At 53.5% G+C, this 22587-nt stretch overlaps 1 protein-coding gene across 1 annotated transcript; it reads left to right on the forward strand.

Annotated features, from left to right (window-relative positions):
* The first annotated feature begins 3181 nt into the window (after window positions 1-3181).
* On the forward strand, window positions 3182-13124 carry LOC144945060 (uncharacterized). Its single transcript, XM_078873270.1, has 4 exons — window positions 3182-3417; window positions 6043-6333; window positions 8823-8934; window positions 9744-13124. Coding segments are annotated over exons 1-4 (1026 nt in total). The 5' UTR covers window positions 3182-3415; the 3' UTR covers window positions 10365-13124.
* The last annotated feature ends 9463 nt before the right edge of the window (window positions 13125-22587 follow it).

A 22587-nucleotide genomic window follows, 5' to 3' on the forward strand; every position in this document is an offset into this window, starting at 1 on the left:
ATCTCCCTCCGTGTCTCTGCATCTCCCTCCGTGTCTCTGCGTCTCCCTCCCCGTGTCTCTGCATCTCCCTCCGTGTCTCTGCATCTCCCTCCGTGTCTCTGCGTCTCCTCCCCGTGTCTCTGCATCTCCCTCCGTGTCTCTGCGTCTCCCTCCCGTGTCTCTGCATCTCCCTCCCCGTGTCTCAGCATCTCCCTCCGTGTCTCTGCGTCTCCCTCCCCGTGTCTCTGCATCTCCCTCCCCGTGTCTCTGCATCTCCCTCCCCGTGTCTCTGCATCTCTCCCCGTGTCTCTGCATCTCCCTCCCCGTGTCTCTGCATCTCCCTCCGTGTCTCTGCATCTCCCTCCGTGTCTCTGCCTCTCCCTCCCCGTGTCTCTGCATCTCCATCCGTGTCTCTGCATCTCCCTCCCCGTGTCTCTGCATCTCCCTCCGTGTCTCTGCATCTCCTCCGTGTCTCTGCATCTCCTCCGTGTCTCTGCATCTCCCTCCGTGTCTCTGCGTCTCCCTCCCCGTGTCTCTGCATCTCCTCCGTGTCTCTGCATCTCCTCCGTGTCTCTGCGTCTCCCTCCCCGTGTCTCTGCATCTCCCTCCCCGTGTCTCTGCATCTCCTCCGTGTCTCTGCATCTCCCTCCGTGTCTCTGCATCTCCCTCCCCGTGTCTCTGCATCTCCTCCGTGTCTCTGCATCTCCTCCGTGTCTCTGCGTCTCCCTCCCCGTGTCTCTGCATCTCCCTCCCCGTGTCTCTGCATCTCCCTCCCCGTGTCTCTGCATCTCCTCCGTGTCTCTGCATCTCCTCCGTGTCTCTGCATCTCCCTCCGTGTCTCTGCGTCTCCCTCCCCGTGTCTCTGCATCTCCTCCGTGTCTCTGCATCTCCTCCGTGTCTTTGCATCTCCCTCCCCGTGTCTCTGCATCTCCCTCCGTGTCTCTGCATCTCCCTCCCCGTGTCTCTGCATCTCCTCCGTGTCTCTGCGTCTCCCTCCTCGTGTCTCTGCATCTCCTCCCCGTGTCTCTGCATCTCCCTCCCCGTGTCTCTGCATCTCCCTCCCCGTGTCTCAGCATCTCCCTCCGTGTCTCTGCGTCTCCCTCCCCGTGTCTCTGCATCTCCTCCGTGTCTCTGCATCTCCTCCGTGTCTCTGCGTCTCCCTCCGTGTCTCTGCGTCTCCTCCTCGTGTCTCTGCATCTCCCTCCGTGTCTCTGCATCTCCCTCCGTGTCTCTGCATCTCCTCCGTGTCTCTGCGTCTCCCTCCTCGTGTCTCTGCATCTCCCTCCGTGTCTCTGCATCTCCCTCCGTGTCTCTGCATCTCCTCCGTGTCTCTGCGTCTCCCTCCTCGTGTCTCTGCATCTCCCTCCGTGTCTCTGCATCTCCCTCCGTGTCTCTGCATCTCCTCCGTGTCTCTGCGTCTCCCTCCGTGTCTCTGCGTCTCCCTCCTCGTGTCTCTGCATCTCCCTCCGTGTCTCTGCATCTCCCTCCGTGTCTCTGCGTCTCCCTCCCCGTGTCTCTGCATCTCCCTCCGTGTCTCTGCGTCTCCCTCCCGTGTCTCTGCATCTCCCTCCGTGTCTCTGCATCTCCCTCCGTGTCTCTGCGTCTCCCTCCCCGTGTCTCTGCATCTCCCTCCGTGTCTCTGCATCTCCCTCCGTGTCTCTGCATCTCCCTCCGTGTCTCTGCGTCTCCCTCCCCGTGTCTCTGCATCTCCCTCCGTGTCTCTGCATCTCCCTCCGTGTCTCTGCGTCTCCCTCCCCGTGTCTCTGCATCTCCCTCCGTGTCTCTGCGTCTCCCTCCCCGTGTCTCAGCATCTCCCTCCGTGTCTCTGCGTCTCCCTCCCCGTGTCTCTGCATCTCCCTCCCCGTGTCTCTGCATCTCCCTCCCCGTGTCTCTGCATCTCTCCCCGTGTCTCTGCATCTCCCTCCCCGTGTCTCTGCATCTCCCTCCGTGTCTCTGCATCTCCCTCCGTGTCTCTGCCTCTCCCTCCCCGTGTCTCTGCATCTCCATCCGTGTCTCTGCATCTCCCTCCCCGTGTCTCTGCATCTCCCTCCGTGTCTCTGCATCTCCCTCCGTGTCTCTGCATCTCCCTCCCCGTGTCTCTGCATCTCTCCCCGTGTCTCTGCATCTCCCTCCGTGTCTCTGCATCTCCCTCCGTGTCTCTGCATCTCCTCCGTGTCTCTGCATCTCCCTCCGTGTCTCTGCATCTCCCTCCCCGTGTCTCTGCATCTCCCTCCGTGTCTCTGCCTCTCCCTCCCCGTGTCTCTGCATCTCCCTCCCCGTGTCTCTGCATCTCCTCCGTGTCTCTGCATCTCCCTCCCCGTGTCTCTGCATCTCCTCCGTGTCTCTGCATCTCCCTCCGTGTCTCTGCATCTCCCTCCGTGTCTCTGCGTCTCCCTCCCCGTGTCTCTGCATCTCCCTCCGTGTCTCTGCATCTCCTCCGTGTCTCTGCATCTCCCTCCGTGTCTCTGCATCTCCCTCCGTGTCTCTGCGTCTCCCTCCCCGTGTCTCTGCATCTCCCTCCGTGTCTCTGCGTCTCCCTCCCCGTGTCTCAGCATCTCCCTCCGTGTCTCTGCGTCTCCCTCCCCGTGTCTCTGCATCTCCCTCCCGTGTCTCTGCATCTCCCTCCCCGTGTCTCTGCATCTCTCCCCGTGTCTCTGCATCTCCCTCCCCGTGTCTCTGCATCTCCCTCCGTGTCTCTGCATCTCCCTCCGTGTCTCTGCCTCTCCCTCCCCGTGTCTCTGCATCTCCATCCGTGTCTCTGCATCTCCCTCCCCGTGTCTCTGCATCTCCCTCCGTGTCTCTGCATCTCCCTCCGTGTCTCTGCATCTCCCTCCCCGTGTCTCTGCATCTCTCCCCGTGTCTCTGCATCTCCCTCCGTGTCTCTGCATCTCCCTCCGTGTCTCTGCATCTCCTCCGTGTCTCTGCATCTCCCTCCGTGTCTCTGCATCTCCCTCCCCGTGTCTCTGCATCTCCCTCCGTGTCTCTGCCTCTCCCTCCCCGTGTCTCTGCATCTCCCTCCCCGTGTCTCTGCATCTCCTCCGTGTCTCTGCATCTCCCTCCCCGTGTCTCTGCATCTCCTCCGTGTCTCTGCATCTCCCTCCGTGTCTCTGCCTCTCCCTCCCCGTGCCTGTGGGAGGGGCCGTCACAGCTGAATTTCAGATGAGTCTCACTCATAGGGAGACTCACCACCCATAACCAACTCCTCCTCCCTCCTACAGCTCCTCCGCGTTATGAGTTACATAAGGCGAGGAGCTGGCGTTTTCCTCCATATACCCAGCCGCTCTGTGCCTGCCCGAGTCTCAGAGCCGTGTGTGTGTGTGCGCGCGTGCCAAATCAATAGAAATATCACGACAAACATCTGAGGACATCTCAAGAAATACATCTCAACACATTTCAGCTACGAACAACTCCGGGGGTAACCATCAGCCCATCAAAAATGTAAGTTTGCACACGCCGCGTACAAAGATAAAGATTCCCACCTCCCCCCCCGTGTAGCCTTAGCAGGCTGTTGGGGCAAGTGTTGTTGTTAGCGAGCACCTATTAAGGCCGGCAAGGCATGCGAGGGGGTGTGGCGGTGCGGGGTGACGAAACACTACGCTCGGCCACCTTTGTCTCCCCAGTGCCGATGATTTCAATACACTCCGCACCAGCTACTTGTTTAAGGCCGAGTAGACCTAAGGGCGGCCCAGGAGGGGTTCAGATAAAATCGCCGTTGACCGTGAGCGGGAATCGAACTCGGGTCACCGATGAGAGAGAGAGCTGGATAATTGATCTCAGGATCGATGTTTTGTGAATAAAAAAAGTAATCTTAAAAAACACTTTTTTTTAACTCGCTGTAATGAAATGTACCCTAATCGTAATGGCAGAACTCCATGACTCCAGGAATTGGCCCCGAAGCTTGCCATAACGTTAAGGGCCGTGGTGATTTACAGCCAACGTCAGTTGAGCGTGGACAATTAGACCGAAGCCGAAACATAACATATACAAAAGAATGTTAAAAAAATAGTTTTCTTATTTTTTTTGATAGAATATAGTATTGTCATGAGTATGACATAAGTATACCAAGTTTGCAGTCGATACCACATTGGGAAGTGGGTTAAAATTGAGTTACAAGATTTGAGAATACGACAACAACAACAACAGCAGACAGAGTGAGTTAAATAAAAGCGTGTAATAATAAAAAGTTTGTTCCAGATTGTTCGCTAAATAACCGGGAGATATTGGCCGGGGGGGGGGGGGGACACATACAACTTGGGAACGCGTGAGAATGTGTTTTATTTTATTTTCATTCAGTACTAGAGCCAGCAGAAGTGTATTTGCCGAGTGAAACCCGTAGAGCTAACAAGCTCTTTAATCAAGGCGGCGACTCGGCCGGCAGACAACATCACCTCCGATTAGCACCGTGGGCCACGTACGGTGCGAAAGAAGTTCGACATACGTACACACATCAAAGCGTTTCACAATTACAGCATGAAAACAAAAACGCGCAATAATAGCAATTCTCGTGTCAAATTACATTCACACTGAAACTTTAGTGAGTTTCATGCGGTAACACCCCCCGATTTACGTTTGCCACTTTTACGTCGTTCCGCAAATACGTCGTGACCTCGCAAATACGTCGTGACCTCGCCAATGCCACGATTGCGATTTGCGCCAACTCAACCCCACGCACACGTCACGTCGCTGACGCATCTTCGTCGTCACATCCTTTCTCGGTATCCGTTGCCGCTCAGCCTTCGTCTCCATCACCCACCCACCACCACCCACCCACCACCCACTCATCCACCACCCACCCACCACCACCCACCACCACCACCACCCACTACCACCCACTACCATCCACCCACCCACCACCACCCACTACCACACACCCACCACCCACCACCACCCACCACCACCCACACACTCACCCACCACCACCCACCACCACCCACTACCATCCACCCACCACCACCCACTCACCCACCACCACCACCCACTACCACCCACCCACCACCCACCACCACCCACTCACCCACCACCACCCACCACACCCACCCACGTCACCACCACCCACTACCACCCACCCACTACCACCACCCACCACCACCCACACCCACCCACCATCCACCCACCCACCCACTACCACCACCCACTCACCCACCACCACCCACCACCACCCACTCACCCACCACCACCACCCACTCACCACCACCCACCCACCCACCACCCACCACCACCCACCACCACCCACCCACCACCACCCACTACCACCCACCACCACCCACCACCACCCACTCACCCACCAGCACCCACCCACCACCACCACACACCCACCCACCACCACCACCCACCACCCACTCACCCACCACCACCACCCACTCAGTTCTAAAACGAGGAAAGAGATGGCAGAATTTTAAAACAAAATTTAGACATTTAACTCATTTCTTTAGAACTGCTTTTTTGTACTTTGCTTGCTGCCCTTCCTCCGCACCTCCGATTAGCGCGGTTGGCTACGTACGCTGCGAATTAAGTTCAACACACGTACGCACAACATGCATACAACATGCATACATACAACGTACGGTACATAAAGCATGGAGATGTCCAGAGACGAAACTTTGGTGGTGGTTCCAAACACTTTGGGCGCAGCCACTTAAATCGGCGCCACGGTGGCGAGGAGATGTTAACTACCTCGCCTGGTACACAGGAGGTCGTGGGCTCGATCCCGACCCTGACGATGCCTGCTGCTGTATATTTGGAGTTTGCGTGTCTCTCTCTCATCATCATCACGGTGGCCAGGAGATGTTAACTACCTCGCCTGGTCTACAGGAGGTCGTGGGTTCGATCCCGACCCTGACGCCTGCTGCTGTATATTTGGAGTTTGCGTGTCTCTCTCATCATCATCATGGTGGCTAGGAGATGTTAACTACCTCGCCTGGTGTACAGGAGGTCGTGTGTTCGATCCTGACCTTGACGCCTGCTGCTGTATATTTGGAGCCGTGTCTCTCTCTCTCATCATCATCACCACCACCACGGTGGCTATGAGACGTTAACTACCCCGCCTGTTTTCCCCCACCCCAGGTGGCCGTCTCGCTCCGTCCCACGGCCTTTCATCTCCCCACCCGCGCTGCTCGTCTCCCTCCTCTCCATCGCCGTCGCGCCCTTTGGCGGCGGCGTCGGCGTCGTGCGAGCGGCGAGCGCCTCCTCGAGGGGGCGCGCGGGAGGCGCGCCCCGGGGACACCGTGGGGGGGGAGGCGGCCCCCGTCAGCAAGCTCGCCCTCTTCCCCCGACCGGCCCCGCGTGGTGCGAGACGCGCAACATCACACAGATCGTCAGCCACGCCGGCTGCGCCAGCCGCGAGATCGACAATCGGTGAGGGAGGCGGGGGGGGGTGGTGGGGGGGGGATGGAGAGAGGGAGAGGGGGGGGGGGATGGAGAGGGGGGGGGAGATGGAGAGGGGGGGGGGGATGGAGAGAGGGGCGGGGGGAGATGGAGAGGGGGGAGGGATGGAGAGAGGGCGGGGGGAGATGGAGAGGGGGGGGGGGGGGGGATGGAGAGAGGGCGGGGGAGATGGAGAGGGGGGAGGGATGGAGAGAGGGGCGGGGGGGGAGATGGAGAGGGGGGGGGGCTGTGGTGGCCGTTGTTGTTGTTGTTGTTGTTTTGCTGCCTTGTCCGAGCTTGCATGTAGTGTTGACAAATCGGCAGGATTGGATGTACACTCTTGCCATTTGCACTGATACGTCTACTTTGTATTCGTGTCTATTTTTAGTGAACTTGGTTACCTCCCCTGTACTTTGCACTCCTATCGGTGTTTGCTGTTGCAACTTTCTGCCCCACACTTGCAAAGAAGAGCTTCATAGCTCATCGGATTCCCCCAGTACAAATACATATTCTGATTCTGAGCCGTCCTCTGTCTTGCAGAGCGAGCGAGCGAGCTCCATCCGGCTGTTGCACGTTCCAAGTTGAAATGATGATGATGATGATCAGAATAAGAAACTTTATTTATCCTGGAGAAAATCCTACGAGCTATGAAGCTCTTGTTCACAGACGTCCAGTGGGGCCGGTCGGAAAGTTACAACAACACACAACAACAACAAAACACAATAGGAGTGCAAGAGCGTAGGACGGGTACGTAAATCACTAAAAGTAAATCCGTAAAAAAAGAATATGAGTTTAAATTGCATACGCACACCAATTCCCAAGCTTGGGCAAGGCAGCAAAACACAGTCCCAGACCACAGCAAGACAACAAAATTGCACGTTAAAATAATGACGCGTTATTACTGACCGTTCCGTCTCTCTCTCTCGATGAAACGGACGCGACCCGCTGTTTCTGCAGCGGCATCTTTGAGATCGCATCGAGACCTCCGCATGAAGAACCCGCACTTGCCGCGTCTTCTGCTTAATTCTATCCAATTATCATTCTTGACCTCCTCCGTCGAAAGCAAAGCGACGATGACAAAACAGAACACTATGAGACATCTCCTTTACCCAGTGGCAAAATATAGTAGTAGGTTTTTACCCTTTCAACTGGTACAAAAACTTCAAGGGCAGTGCATATCAGTATCATCATCAGAGTTGTTTCTTTTTGTTTGCATTTTGACTGCTTGTGTTGTGGTTATTGCAAACATGATGCCTTGTATAAAGGTGTCAGTTTTTGTACCAGTTGAAAGGGTAAAAACCTCATCTTCTTGGTTCTTTCGGTAAAGTCCCTGCAGTCACGAAAGCTTTAAATCGAAAAAGGGTAAAAACCTACTACGACAAAACAGACGTCGCATCACGTGGCTCGTAGCGGTGGTGGACGTACGCTCGGCCGACGGGCTCCGAACCCGGGGGCTCGGTGCGGTCACGGTATATTCTTAGGTTTTTTTCGGTAAAGTCACGTAGGTAAAAAAATTAAATAATAAAAGTAAAATAAAAAATAAAATAAAAATCACGACGTTTCGGAGGCAACACAAGCTTCCGCTGCTGCTCTTGTCAATCTTTGTGCGAACCAGCGCCAGTTGAACACGTCGTGGGCTTTCCATTGTCTCGACGCGCGCGACCGTCAAGTTGTTTTGCTCTTCCCCGATCCCGGGGCTCGGGTGCGGCGCGCGGCTCCTTGCAATCCGCTGGCTGCTCCCAGCTGCTGTCTCCTAATCTCTACGGAATTGCCTCGGCGCGGGCGGCCGTGCCCCTGTGTCTGCTGTCAACCACCTCCCCTGCTCCCCCCCTCCCCTGCTCCCCCCCTCCCCCTGCTCCCCCCCCTCCCCTGCTCCCACTGCTCCCCCCCCTCCCCTGCTCCCCCCCCCCTCCCCTGCTCCCCCCTCCCCCGCTTCCCCCCCTCCCCCGCTCCCCCCCCTGCTCCCCCCCCCCCTCCCCCGCTCCCCCCCCCCTCCCCCGCTCCCACCCCCTCTCCCGCTCCCCCCCCCCCTCCCCCGCCCCTCCCCCCCCTCCCCCGCCCCCCCCTGCTCCCCCCCCCCTCCCCCCGCTCCCCGCTCCCCCGCTCCCCCCTGCTCCCCCCCCCCCTCCCCCGCTCCCCCCCCCCCTCCCCCGCTCCCACCCCCTCCCCCGCTCCCCCCCCCTCCCCCGCCCCCTCCCCCCCTCCCCCGCTCCCCCCCCCTCCCCCGCTCCCACCCCCTCCCCGCTCCCCCCCCTCCCCCGCCCCTCCCCCCCCCTCCCCCCCCTCCCCCGCTCCCCCGCTCCCCCCCCCCCTCCCCCGCTCCCCCGCTTCCCCCCCCTCCCCCGCCCCCTCCCCCCGCTCCCCCCCCCCCTCCCCCGCTACCCCCCCTCCCCCGCTCCCCCCCCCTCCCCCGCTCCCCCCCCTCCCCCGCTCCCCCCCCTGCTCCCCCCCCCCCTGCTCCCCCCCCCCCTGTCGCGCAGCGTGTGCCTGGGCCAGTGCTACAGCTACAGCGTGCCCGACACGCTGCCGCAGACCTCCGAGTCGCTGCTGCACTGCGACTCGTGCACCCCGTCCGACACCACGTGGGACGTGGTGAGTGGCGGCTCCACAAACAACTCACAACTCCCCCCACCCCCACCCCACCCGCTGCACGAGTGCAGGCTTTTGCCAAACGTGAAACAATAAAGGGGTGTTTACTCTTTATGGCAATACAACAGAAGGTGTTAAGATGTTCAGACAGCAAGTAGAAAGTCCGTCAGTTTGACACGTAGTTGTAGGCTTTCACAACCAATGTCGTCCGTAATGTAAGGGGTTTTTTTGGTTAGATCGCGTAAATTTGTAAATGTGTCATTAAATACCACAACATTACAAAATCCACACCATTACAACAAAATCCACAACATTACAACATTACAATGTTGTAATGTTGTGTATTTGCTCTCCTACACACTGGTGCGCTATACTTGTGACAAATTGCCACGTTCTGTTTACGTGACAAACCTTACTAGTTGGCTGTGTCGGGTGGTGGCGGGTTTAACGACACACTTATATATTGACGCGATCCCAAAACAACCGATATCATGGATCAAATAGAAACCTTTTGCAAGGAATCAAGCCTGCATTAAACACACACAGTACGCGGCGAAAGTGCAAACAATATTATGTTTTCATACTCTGACACTGCCAAAAAAGGTCCCATCTTCCCAAACACTTGCGCTCGTGCCCAGGCCCCAGAGGTCGCAACCGGGTACCCGATACCCGTACCCTACCCGATACCCGTACCCTACCCGATACCCGGCTACCCGTACCCGGCCGGGTACGGGTACCCGTTTGCGACCCTGGTGCGGCCGGGTACGGGTAAGTAATCAAAACCCGTTTGCGACCTCTGCCCCCCCCCCCAGGTGACGCTGCAGTGCGGCGACGACTACAGCGACGGCGGCGACGCGGACGACGACGGCGCGGAGGGGTCACCCGAGGTCACGAAGCTCGTGGAGAAAATCCTGCGCTGTGAGTGCCAGGCGTGCGGAGCCCAGCAGCACCTGCTGCTCGCGGCCCACCGCAGCGGCGGGGGCGAGGCCCACGGGGCCGACCCGCTCCTCAGCCTCCATGGCCGGATCGGCGGCTCAGCCGGAGCCGGAGGAGGAGGAGGAATCGGCGGCGGCGGCGAGCGGTCGCCGGCCCCCCGTCGCGGTTTGTCGCACGACCCGGAGCCGGGCGCGGCTCACGGCGACGACTCGGAAGCCGGGCCGAGGCAGCCGGCTCGGGGAGGGCGAGCGGTCCGAGCCGCCGGCTTTTCCCGCGGAGGCGGAACGACGGCACCGGGCGGCCGCGTCCGTGGGCGGCGCAGGCGGAGCGGGGGACTCCATCCGGGAGGGAGTGGGAGCATCCGCACAACAAGCGGCACGGGCAGCACCACGCGCGCGGCCACCACCGGCACGGTGGCGGTGGCGGTGCCGCGAAAAACCCCCGATCGGCTGGCGGCCGGATTGTGGGGTGGGGAGAATTACCGCGGAGGTTTGTAAAAAAAAAATTTCAAATAAATTAAGCAGCATTGGCAAGAACCGGGGCTTAATTTCACTTGGGTCTGTTTGGGTTTGCCGACCCGGAAAACTAAATATTTCCAACGTCCCAAACACCACATCCAGTATACCGATGGCTACGTGGCCACGGCTGGGGTCGTTACTCACGTGGGGACCACCTACTCCAGTCGAGCAGCGACCAGAAATCACAGTTCACACCCCCGGCACATCACTGAGAAGCAGACACCGCCTGCTGTTATGGCGAAAACACGCGCAACATCTCCCCACATCCCAAGAGCAGCTCTCGCTTGCTCGCTCTCTCTCTCTCTGTCCCTCCCCCACCGCCCCCGCCGTCCTCTCAATGTCTCTCCTCCCTCTCAAGCTCATCTCGTAATTCTTCGCCGTCCACAGTTGTTTTCCTTCAAAACTCTTCCGACACTTTATCTCGATCTTCACTCAACCACCCTCCTCTCCCCCAGTGTCATCTTCACCGCCACCCAATGAGAATCCAGGTGTGCCACCTGCCACGGGTTTTCTTACGGTTGTGTCCTCTTGTCGAGTCAGCCGCTGATGCCCTGGCCAATCTGTGAGTCTTCCCAGGAAATTTAAACGTCCAGGTTGTGTTTGTCAGTAGTGTAGTGATGATAACAACTCACCACTCAAGGGCGCCACGGTAGCTAGGAGATGTTAACTCCCTCGCCTGGTATGCAGGAGGTCGTGGGCTCGATCGCGACCCTGACGCCTGCTGTATATTTGGAGTTTGCGTGTTCTCTCTCCCCGTAGTCGTATGGATTTTTCTCCGGGCCCCCCTGTTTACCTCCACATTTAGAATTAAAAGCACCTCTTTTAGAGTTTCTGGCTGCTTTACATTTCCACATGATGACAAGCCACTTCGTTGAGCTATCATCTGTGGCAGCGAGGTCGCTTCTGATAAACAGTTACACGGGGTCAGTGGGCCTTGCCTGGTAGAACAAGTCTTTAGTTGAAGCTAGAGTTGGGTGGAATGGGCTGTTTCATGAAGCGTCGATTCGGCGATCAGTTTGCGATAACGACCGCCAAAAATCAATTATCCGTGTGAGAGTGGCTCATTTGCAATTGCAAATTATTTGCAGACGATAATGTGTCTAATTTTTTTTGGGGGGGGGGGGGGGTGGGAGCAGTGGCGCAGTGGTTAGCACACTGAACCCGGAGCTCTTGAGTTTGATTCGCAGCCCCACGGCTAATGTCAGCGGTGAGTGGGTATCCGCAATGGTCCGATGCCCTCCGCTGACCTTCCCTGATCTCCCCCCGCCCCCGCCAACCCCGTTCCACTAACTCACACTGACCAGCATGGTCAAGTATGGTCATAGGGAGGCTTTCATCCATCAGTGGATCTTAAAGTAAATGTCCATCTGTACAGGGAGAGAGTGTTTCTCACGCTGCCACGCTCGTGGCTTTTCGGTTTACTCCCACGCGGAATAAACAACTCCCCATTGATTGGCCTGAAAACATCTTAAACATAAAACACCCACATGTAGCAGCCAGGACCCTTATGGCGACAACAAAATAATCTTTGGACTCAATGTGGCTTTGCTGGATAAGTAAGTAAGTATTCTAGTGACGTGTACTGACCAGACCCAAGTCCAATGGGACCACTGACGTGCCCCTCAATGATCCGATCGAAATCCCTCATTTCGATCGGATCATTGGGGTTTATTAGTAATACATCGGAATTTTGCGACCCCCACTGCCACTGTGTAGCATATTATTACGTGCCAGGGACTCTATGAGATGATAGGGCAATAGTCTGAGTCCATAATTGGCAATAAGGGCAAAGCAGTTATAAGTGACTCACAGAATTGTGCGCAGTTGCGTGTACCAGCACACGACTTCCCTGAAGGCATTCACCTTCAGCGAGCGCGATGCCGATCACACAACGCGGTTCGATTTCGACCCTCGATCGATGGCTGCGCCATCGCCGCACACGCGTCGAATAAAAAGCAAGAGAGACGTCCTTACTCACTAACAACTTCTCGATAATTTTTCAATGCTGGAGGGGTTGCCCCCCCCTACCTGAAAATCCTGACTCCGCCATTGAATAGGACGAGGTTTTACCGCACGTATATGTGTGTGTGCGTACATGTGTGTGTGCGTACATGTGACCTGTGACCCCGATTTTCCCGCGTGACAGTGGCGAGAACTTTGCTCAAGAGTTGTAGATTTGTGTTGATAACACGCGGATGCATATTGATCGGCTTGTGCACTTACGGTTTTAGAGATATAAAGTGTTTTTTTTTACGTGTTAACTATTTTTGTTTCTGTTCACGAACTCTTGATATCTCTGTGATCAGAGAAATTAAGAATGCGTGGAGGGAATTAGAGTGAGATGAGAGGGGAGAGGTAGGAGAGTGCGTGGAGGGAATTAGAGTGAGATGAGAGGGGAGAGGCAGGAGAGTGCGTGGAGGGGAGTAGAGTGAGATGAGAGGGGAGGGGTAGGAGAGTGCGTGGAGGGGAGTAGAGTGAGATGAGAGGGGAGAGGCAGGAGAGTGCGTGGAGGGAATTAGAGTGAGATGAGAGGGGAGAGGCAGGAGAGTGCGTGGAGGGGAGTAGAGTGAGATGAGAGGGGAGAGGCAGGAGAGTGCGTGGAGGGGAGTAGAGTGAGATGAGAGGGGAGAGGCAGGAGAGTGCGTGGAGGGGAGTAGAGTGAGATGAGAGGGGAGAGGCAGGAGAGTGCGTGGAGGGGAGTAGAGTGAGATGAGAGGGGAGAGGCAGGAGAGTGCGTGGAGGGGAGTAGAGTGAGATGAGAGGGGAGGGGTAGGAGAGTGCGTGGAGGGAATTAGAGTGAGATGAGAGGGGAGAGGCAGGAGAGTGCGTGGAGGGGAGTAGAGTGAGATGAGAGGGGAGAGGCAGGAGAGTGCGTGGAGGGGAGTAGAGTGAGATGAGAGGGGAGGGGTAGGAGAGTGCGTGGAGGGGAGTAGAGTGAGATGAGAGGGGAGAGGCAGGAGAGTGCGTGGAGGGGAGTAGAGTGAGATGAGAAAGGAGAGGTAGGAGAGTGCGTGGAGGGGAGTAGAGTGAGATGAGAGGGGAGAGGTAGGAGAGTGAGTGGAGGAGAGTAGAGAGATGAGAGGTGAGAGGCAGGAGAGTGAGTGGAGGAGAGTGGAGTGAGATGAGAGGGGAGAGGTAGGAGAGTGTACGCAATTGCAGTCCCAACTTCTCATATATCTGTGTGGATTCACGCCGTATATGCAACCCCCTCTGGTAAAGATATTAAACTGATCTTTTACCCGCTGATTGATGTACTCATGTGGCGGGCTACGTTGCGAGTAGCAGAGGAGCCGTGCAACGCAATTGAATCAATTGTTGTACCGTACGTCTATGCTCCCACGCCGTCACCAACCGGTACTGTGCGGCGAGGCATGATCAGATATACGGGACCCGCATGGCGTGAGGGGGGGGGGCTCATCCAACAGTGGATTGACAGAGGCTAGGGCTCAGAGGTCGCAAACGGGTTTTGATTCCTTACCCGTACCCGTACCCAGCCGCACCAGGGTCGCAAACGGCCTCCCGTACCCGTACCTGGCCGGGTAGCCGGGTATCGGGTAGGGTACGGGTATCGGGTACCCGGTTGCGACCTCTGCTAGGGCTTAACGTGTCGACTTGTTACTGATCAATGGGAGAAGTGCTTACGGCAGTGTTGTATGGACTGTGTTGAACTTATTTCGCACCGTACACAGCCAACCGTGCCGCATCATACCGGCACGTTTTCGTGTCGCCACTTTCGCGTGAAAAAGACTGTGCCGTTGATTCTGACGGAGGTGACGGTGGCAACATCGCTATTGTGGAAAATAAAATGTGTGAGTGTTTGAACAAAAACAGACGAATCCTCCTCGCGAACAGGATCAACATCTTCTTGGTTCTTTCGGTAAAGTCACGTAGAAGGGAAGTAATAAAAGAATAAAAATAAAACATAATAAAATAATTCTCACGACGTTTCGGCCACAACGCAAGTAGCCGTCCTCAGGTGAAAACCATGGTCTGTCGAGGCGACAGCGTCTGAATGAAACAGCACACGTGCTTGGAGCATATATATAAGCTGGGTTGGAAGGGGGGAAAAAAGGGGGAGCCTTTACAAAAGAATATGCATATCAAGAAGAGTTTAGCATATTTATGGGAAATGCAGTATGTGATTAGGATGTGATTAGGATCAACATGTCACGCACAGTGCCGTCTGCATCGTGTCGTCCACAAAACGAGCTGTTCCCAACACCAACACACACACTCCCAGTTCTTGGTGGTTTCAAGTTTCAAGTTTCATGTATTAGGTAGAGCCCTGTGAGCCATTCGGCTCTTGAATCGGGTGCAACCGCGACAAACAAAAAAACTAAAAACATGAACAAGAAAACATATTAAAGTGAATATGTGACTAAGGGCAAACAGAAAATCCAAGAAAAGACAGCAAAATATTGCAGAAAAAGCACCGTACACCAACACTGTGTGCAAAAATCCCAGTGGGATGCAAGTCAAACAACAACAACCACAAGACAACGGTAAAGTCACGTAGAAGGGAAATAATAAAATAATAAAAATAAAGCAATTAAATTCTCACGACGTTTCGATGGCAACACGAGCAATCATCATCAGGTGTGAAAACCACGGCCACTTTTTTCAAAAAAATTATTGCTGTGGGTTTCACACCTGATGACGATTGCTTGTGTTGCAATCGAAACGTCGTGAGAATTTGATTGTTTTATTTTTATTATTGTATTATTTCCCTTCTACGTGACTTTACCGAAAGAACCAAGAATATGAATCCCTGCAGTCACGAAAGCTTTAAAACGAAATTTACACTCCCAGTTGTTCTTCACTAATTTCCATAGCGGCGGCCGCGGCGGGGTGAAGGGCCTCACTTTCGCAGATCAGACATCGCCAGTGTGAGTGGCCGCCACGCATTTGACACCATTGGGGCTTTGACAGCAGCACGCTGATGATGATGATGGGGGTGGTGTTGTCACTCGTTGTGTATTGTCGGGGGGGCCCACGTCAGGGGGCCGCACTAGAGGCCACCGGAGGCCCGCCAGTGGCCCGCTGGGCCTTGCCATGAAGAACGCTGACGCAGGGCATCCCGACATGCTGTGCATGCCACGATGGACATCACCATCCACTCGCACACAGACCCGCGATGGCCATCGGGCTGGGACAGGGCCCGAGATGGGGGCTGTTCATTGTTTTAACTGAACAATTTTATTTTAAACATAATTTGGAGCTTTCGTGACTGCAGGGATTCATCTTCTTGGTTCTTTCGGTAAAGTCGCCACGTAGAAGGGAAGTAATAAAATAATAAAAATTAAACATAATAAAATAATTCTCACGACGTTTCGGCCACAACGCAAGCACCTGAGGACGGCTGCTTGCGTTGTGGCCGAAACGTCGTGAAAATTATTTTATTATGTTTTATTTTTATTATTTTATTGCTTCCCTTCTACGTGAGTTTACCGAAAGAACCAAGAAGCATTTTATTTTAGTTTACGAGTTAAGGCCCACTGAGATATATAGGTCGTTTTTAAAAGCGAGCTGGCCACAAATGGTAGCTCAACGAAGTGGCTTATCACGTGCAAATCCATAGCAGCAGCAACATGCTGTAAACGCAGGTTGCTGCTAAGTGTGGAGGTAAAAACCGGAGGACCCGGAGAAAAATCCAAGCGACCACGGGGAGAGAGACAAGCAAACTCCAAATATATAGCAGCAGCAACATGCTGTAAACGCAGATTGCTGCTAAGTGTGGAGGTAAAAACCGGAGGACCCGGAGAAAAATCCAAGCGACCACGGGGAGAGAGACAAGCAAACTCCAAATATATAACAGCAGCCGTCAGGATGGGGATCGAACCCACGACCTCCTGCGTACCAGGCGAGATCTTTCAAGTTCAAGTTCATTTATTAGGTATAGCCCTGTGAACCATTCGGCTCTTGAATCGGGTGCAACCGCAACAAACAAAAAACAAAAACATGAACAAAAAACATCTTAAAGTGAATATGTGACTAAGTGCAAACAGAAAATCCAAGAAAAGACAGCAAAATATTGCAGAAAAAACACCGTACACCAACGCTGTGTGCAAAAATCCCAGTGGGATGCAAGTCAAACAACAACAACAACAACCACAAGACAACTTAGATTAAGGCCATCAGTCTAACTCTGTACTACAACAAACAAACATGACTAAACCAATACACTTTTCGAAATCACCAAAATAAAGCCATGGAAGCAATGAAAAAGCAACTGCGAGCCACCGTGGCGCCCATTTCTTCGGCAACACAAGGTAGCCAAGACGGCATCTGGGCAGTACACCGGTTTTTCCTCCGCATGACTCATCAGCACCGTGTAGCCATCATTCTTCCTAGCGCTTGCTGTTGGTGTCCTGGAATTGCGGGATATTTTTGTTGTTGTCGCAGCTAGAGGTGAAACATGAAAGTTGAGACCAGGTGAGTGGTGAGTGATGGGTTTTGGGTGACCGCACAAATACATGTGTAGAGGATGTTCGAGACATCCACGCACACAAACGCCACACAACCACGGGGTTAAGGGTTAAGGGTCACGGGAGTGCTGCCGTGTACGACGCGCAATACGATTATTATTGAGTGGAGGACCCTTTGATCGGATTGGGCCCAGAAGGATTGTCAAAGAGGAGAAACCCCTGGGAATGTGAAACAGGGCGGGAGACGCGCTACACAAGGGAGAGAAGTTGGAGGGGTTGGAGGTTAATTTTCGACGATTAGTGGAAGTACGGTGTGAGTTGCCGTGGAAATAAAAATCCTGCTTAACCATCTCAAGTCTCCTCTACACTTGTAATAATATTAACTACAACAGCAATCGAATAACCGGGGCCAGATGTACATTGAATGAGGGCCCACGGCTGCCGGTTTAAAAGTGCGCAACGAAGCGTGGAGAGAGAGAGAAAAAAGAGAGAGAGGGAGAGAGACTTTAGACTTTTAAACAACTTTTATTTCCGCCAGCAGCAAAAGCACTGGAGGCGATTTCAATATGAAATACAGTCACCAGCAAAGGGAGAGAGCGAGGGAAGAAAGGGGGGGGGGCACATAAAGCAAAGCATTGAAAAAATAAACGAAATGGGTGGAGAGGGAGCGGCTGGGTGGGGAGGGGAAGGTTGGAAGGGGCTGGGTGGGGAGGGGAGGGTGGGGAGGGGCTGGGTGGGGAGAGTGGGGAGGGGCTGGGTGGGGCTGGGTGGGGGTGGGAGGGGTGGGGCTGGTGGGGAGGGGCTGGTCACCCCGTGGTGCCCTTATAAAACTCAACGTTTAACCTACTCACGCCGGCTTGTGCTCGCCCTCACAGTCGGGCATATTTGCGGAATACACCACGCCGCCGTTGACCCTGGCCATTAACCGAGCAACCCAACGTTCCTACCAGCTCCCTCCGCAGGAATGTGTTACGCGATCTAACCCAGAAAAACCTGCACCCTGGAGATTGGTTGCGAAAGGCTACTACCTGGGTGAAAAAAAGAGTTAATGATATTATTGGGCACCAGCAAGTTGACATTTTAGTGATATTTACCATAGAAAATACAGTACATTTATTTAGTTCAACTATGATTTCAATGATTGCTGTGGGGCCCGATTTAAAAAGCTTGGAGTTTTCTGACGGTACCCCCCACCCCATTACTCGCTGCGTGGACGTTTCACTTCTTTCGCACCGTACGTGGCCAGCCGTGCTCGTCGGAGGTGCGTGAAGTTTAGAGATCGGCCTCTGAACATCGGAGGGGCCGCCACAATCAGCAACGTTGAGAACCAACCCACCACTTACACCATAGGAACCTCATCTGCCAGTATATATTATCAGAGTTATGTTTTTTGTTTGCATTATGGCTGTAGGTATTGTGGTCTATGCAAACATGACGCCTTGTAAAAAAAAGGTGTCAGTTTTGTTGCCAGATAGAAGGGTAAAAAAACAATTATCATATTTTTTTCCAATGGTGTAAATGCTTAACCCGAGCTCTCATACTCTGATGGTGCATTGTCTTTGAGTTGTGCGCCTTTTGGCGTCATCTGGTCCAACACATGTGAGACTAGACTCTAAGGAAAGCTGTCTCGGGTGTGGACCAATCAACTTCAAGGACAGTGCATATATTATCAGAGTTATGTTTTTTGTTTGCATTATGGCTGCAGGTATTGTGGTCTATGCAAACATGACTCCTTGTAAAAAAAGTGTCAGTTTTGTTGCCAGAGAGAAGGGTAAAAAACCAATTATCAACCAAACACTGCCGATAGACAGAGCCCATCGAGGAAGATGAGAAGCACACGTGAAGGTCGCTCTGAAGGACCACATGCCTCGGGTCACGTGGTAGATGCCGCCACCTCGTGGCAATCCGTGAGAATTAAATCTGGTTGGGAAGATCGCGTGAATGTGTGTTGTTAAACCCGCCACCACCCAACTACTACTGCGGCACACGGTGTGCTGGAGAGTAAATACACAACATTTGCAATTTGGGTACGACGTTCCGCTGGTAATTCGATCGCCGCTCAGGGCCAACAACCGGTGACGATTATATGAACCGGTCCTGGGCGTCCCCTAGGTCGACTCATCCTCAAATGAGGACCTGGTGCGGTGCGTAAAATCATCGCCACTGAGGAGACAAAGGCGGTCGGGCGTGGTGATGGCCACCCACACCCTCGTGTGCCGTGCCGGCCGTCATAGGTGCTAACAGCACTTGCCCCAACAGTCTGTTAAGGCTATACAGGGTATCTTTGTCTTTGTATGCTGAACTTCTTTCGCACCGTACGTAGCCAACTGTGCGAATCGGAGGTGCGGAGGGAAGGGCAACAAACCAAACACCTTAAAGAAATTCTAAAGAACTGCGTTTTAAATCTAGATTATTTAAAAGTGCATATAGCTCCAGTGGTATTCCTATCGAAAGAGCCGCAGTAGCGCATATGATCCTTGACGACAGATGAAGTTTTTTTTATTGGCGAGGATAAGTGTGTTTTCTCCCTGCAACTATCTCACGCCAGCAAGCAAGCTCTCAACAACTTGTAATAAACATGCACCTTTTTAAATCCTTTATATTAAGTTCGCTTGCTTGCTTGCGTGCTTGCTTGCGTGCTTGCTTGCTTACGACCGTGCAAATCTTTTGGTCGTTTTTTAACCCACTTCCCGTGATCCAATCGAGCTGACATTTTCCACACAGACTCGTTGTGCGAGACAATTAATGTTCGTGAAAAAAAATTCCCAACATTTTACACTTTTTAGGCAAAAAAAAATTATTTTACATATATTCAAATAGAACGCACAGTGTAAGAGCCCAGAGCGTAACCCCTCCACAGCAGTGGCGGCTCCTGCAAAATCTCTCAGGGGGGGCAAATGTCTGGATGATTGATAAGGATAAGGTCCACCCATGCAATGGATAAATTAACAGCTTAAGCATGTAAAGGCAACTTCACTTCTTTAATATTAATGAAAAATAAAGTGACTCTTACAATACATCTTGTTTGTTTCTATACTCACTATTAAAACAAACCACTCAAGTTTATTTTATTAAAGATTCCACTAGGTGGCGACAAATTATATTATTGGATGAAACGTGCTTACGTATGATGACGTAAGCACGTATGATGACGTAAGCACGTTAGGGCGAGCCCTCCCGGAAGCCATAGAGAATGCATTGCAGCGCCCCCGTTCGAAAAAACCCATCTTTGAATGTAAGTCTATGGGACCACTCGGGGCGATTCTCAGCTGGAGGGAAATCGCCCAAAAAGAGGCGGTACTCCACAGAACGTAGCATGACGCTGATTGGACTATATCCAGAGGCACAGTGACGGTTAGCGTGACTCTGTGGTTGAATGACATTGGTGGTGCGTCGCCCAATCGCCCTAATGAAGAAACCGCCCCTGCTCCACAGGCCGTGGCGGAGTAGCGCAGTTGGTAGTGTCCTTGCTTCAAATGCCAAAGGTCGCGGGATCGATCCCCGCGTCCTCCACAGGCGAATATATTTTTAAATCCTTTATATTAAGTTCGCTGCCACGCATATAAAGGATTTATAGTGAAAAACTTCGGTTTTTACGGGTTATACTTATTTTAAATCCTTTATATTAAGTTCACTTGCTTGCTTGCTTGCACGCTTACGACCGTGCAAATCTTTCGGTCGTTTTTAACCCACTTCCCGTGATCCAATCGAGCTGACATTTTGCACACAGACTCGTTGTGCGTGACAATTTATTTTCGTGAAAAAAAATTTCCTAAATTTTCCACTTTTTAGGAAAACATTTTTTTTTCATATTTAATTTAAAATATCAATGTGATAAAAATGAAACTCTTACTCAAGAAACACCGAAATGAATAATAAAATAAAACCGATGCCACGCATATAAAGGATTTATAGTGAAAATCTTTGTTTTTACGGGTTAATTTTTTATTGGTCATTTTTGTTGTTGTTGCCGATCCGCATTTGTAGCAGCGACCAGATGGCACGGCGCGCATTTACTCTCTCGCTCCGTCTTTGGACGCGCGGCTGACAACCGGCAAGGTGCGCGCAGACATCCAGGGAGATCGTCGCGGGTGATGGGGGGTGGTCACCGATAAGTGGATTTGACGAACAAGACGATGGGTCGTGCCACGGTGGCTAGGAGATGTTAACTACCTCGCCTGGTATGCAGGAGATCGTGGATTCGATCCCGACCCCTGGTCGATATTTGGAGTTTGCGTGTCTCTCTCTCTCATCATCATCACGGTGGCTAGATGTTAACTCCATCGCCTGGTATGCAGGAGATCGTGGATTCGATCCCGACCCCTGCTCGATATTTGGAGTTTGCGCGTCTCTCTCTCTCATCATCATCACGGTGGCGAGATGTTAACTACCTCGCCTGGTATGCAGGAGATCGTGGATTCGATCTCGACCCTGACACCTGCTGCTGTATATTTGGAGTTTGCATGTCTCTCTCCCCGTGGTCGCATGTTTTTTTTATCCGGGTCCTCCGGTTTTTCTCTCCACTTAGAATCAACATCACGCGTTGAGAGTATTTGGCTGCAATAAATGTCCAACGTGATAAGCCCCTTCTCGTTGAGCCATCAATCAATCCTGGGCAGGTGGCTTCCGAAAAAGAGCTACGTAGCTCAGTGGAGCCTTACCTGGTAAAATACAAAAACATCTGCCGAGTTAAATTTCGATTTAAAGCTTTCGTTACTGCAGGGATTCATCTTCTTGGTTCTTTCGGTAAAGGCAGGTAGAATGGAAAAAATATATTTTTATATTATTTTATTTTTATTATTTTATTATTTCCATTCTACGTGACTTTACCGAAAGAACCAAAAACATCTGCAGAGTTTCCTATTGTTAAGTTTAGTGCCGGCGGAGTTGCGACCGCCGACGATGAAAGCTTCGTGTCGGTGCCACGGCTGCCCGTGGCGCTCCACCCGGTTCGCACCGCGGTGACGTCGTCGGGACGCCGATCGTCCCGGGCGTTTCGCTTCCGCCTGGACGACGCAACTCGAGGAAAAAAAGGACGCAGGAGGATTTACGGAAAGAGTTTTACTGGTAGGAACCTCCTGGTTACAGCAGCCCACAGGGGATTATTATGTCGGTCCGTCGTGCAGGGAGGGGCTGGGTGGGGAGGGAGGGGCTGGGTGGGGAGGGGCTGGGTCGGGGGTGGGAGGGGTGGGGCTGGGTGGGGAGGGGCTGGTCACCCCGTGGTGCCCTTATAAAACTCAACGTTTAACCTACTCACGCCGGCTTGTGCCCGCCCTCACAGTCGGCCATATTTACGGAATACACCACGCCGCCGTTGACCCTGGCCATTGACCGAGCAACCCAACGTTCCTACCAGCTCCCTCCGCAGGAGGAATGTGTTTAAATACATTCCCCTCCACCCCATTTAAAACCGCGACTTATCGCAAAACCCACACGCAGCACCAACAAGTTGGACCGCAACCCGCCCACAGTTGCTGGCTACTGAACGGTATCTATATGAAACGAACAAGCCAACCGTTTTGAAATGCGAGTGGCTTTACAAGTACAACTTTATACTTGTGTGTGTTTTTTTAAGGACAAGGATTGCGTGGCACCACACCTCAACCGCGTTCGCATTTGTGCTCCGGCAAGTCCGGTTAGCCGGTGGCACCCCCGGTGGCAACCATCCCTGCGCAGCACGAGGTTACCGCAGCCCACACCGACCCGGTGGGGCAGTTCACATCGGTACACCGAGCCGGTACAAGCCAACCCAGTAAACATGACAACGTTGGACCAGC

The sequence above is a fragment of the Lampetra fluviatilis genome, chromosome 36 (genome assembly GCF_964198595.1).
Source record: "Lampetra fluviatilis chromosome 36, kcLamFluv1.1, whole genome shotgun sequence".
In the NCBI taxonomy this organism is placed as follows: Eukaryota; Metazoa; Chordata; class Hyperoartia; order Petromyzontiformes; family Petromyzontidae; genus Lampetra; species Lampetra fluviatilis.

Coding starts and splice junctions, on each gene's coding strand:
- LOC144945060 (XM_078873270.1), top strand. Junction 6,334..8,822: donor AGCCGCGAGATCGACAATCG/GTGAGGGAGGCG, acceptor CCTGTCGCGCAG/CGTGTGCCTGGGCCAGTGCT. Junction 8,935..9,743: donor CCGACACCACGTGGGACGTG/GTGAGTGGCGGC, acceptor CCCCCCCCCCAG/GTGACGCTGCAGTGCGGCGA.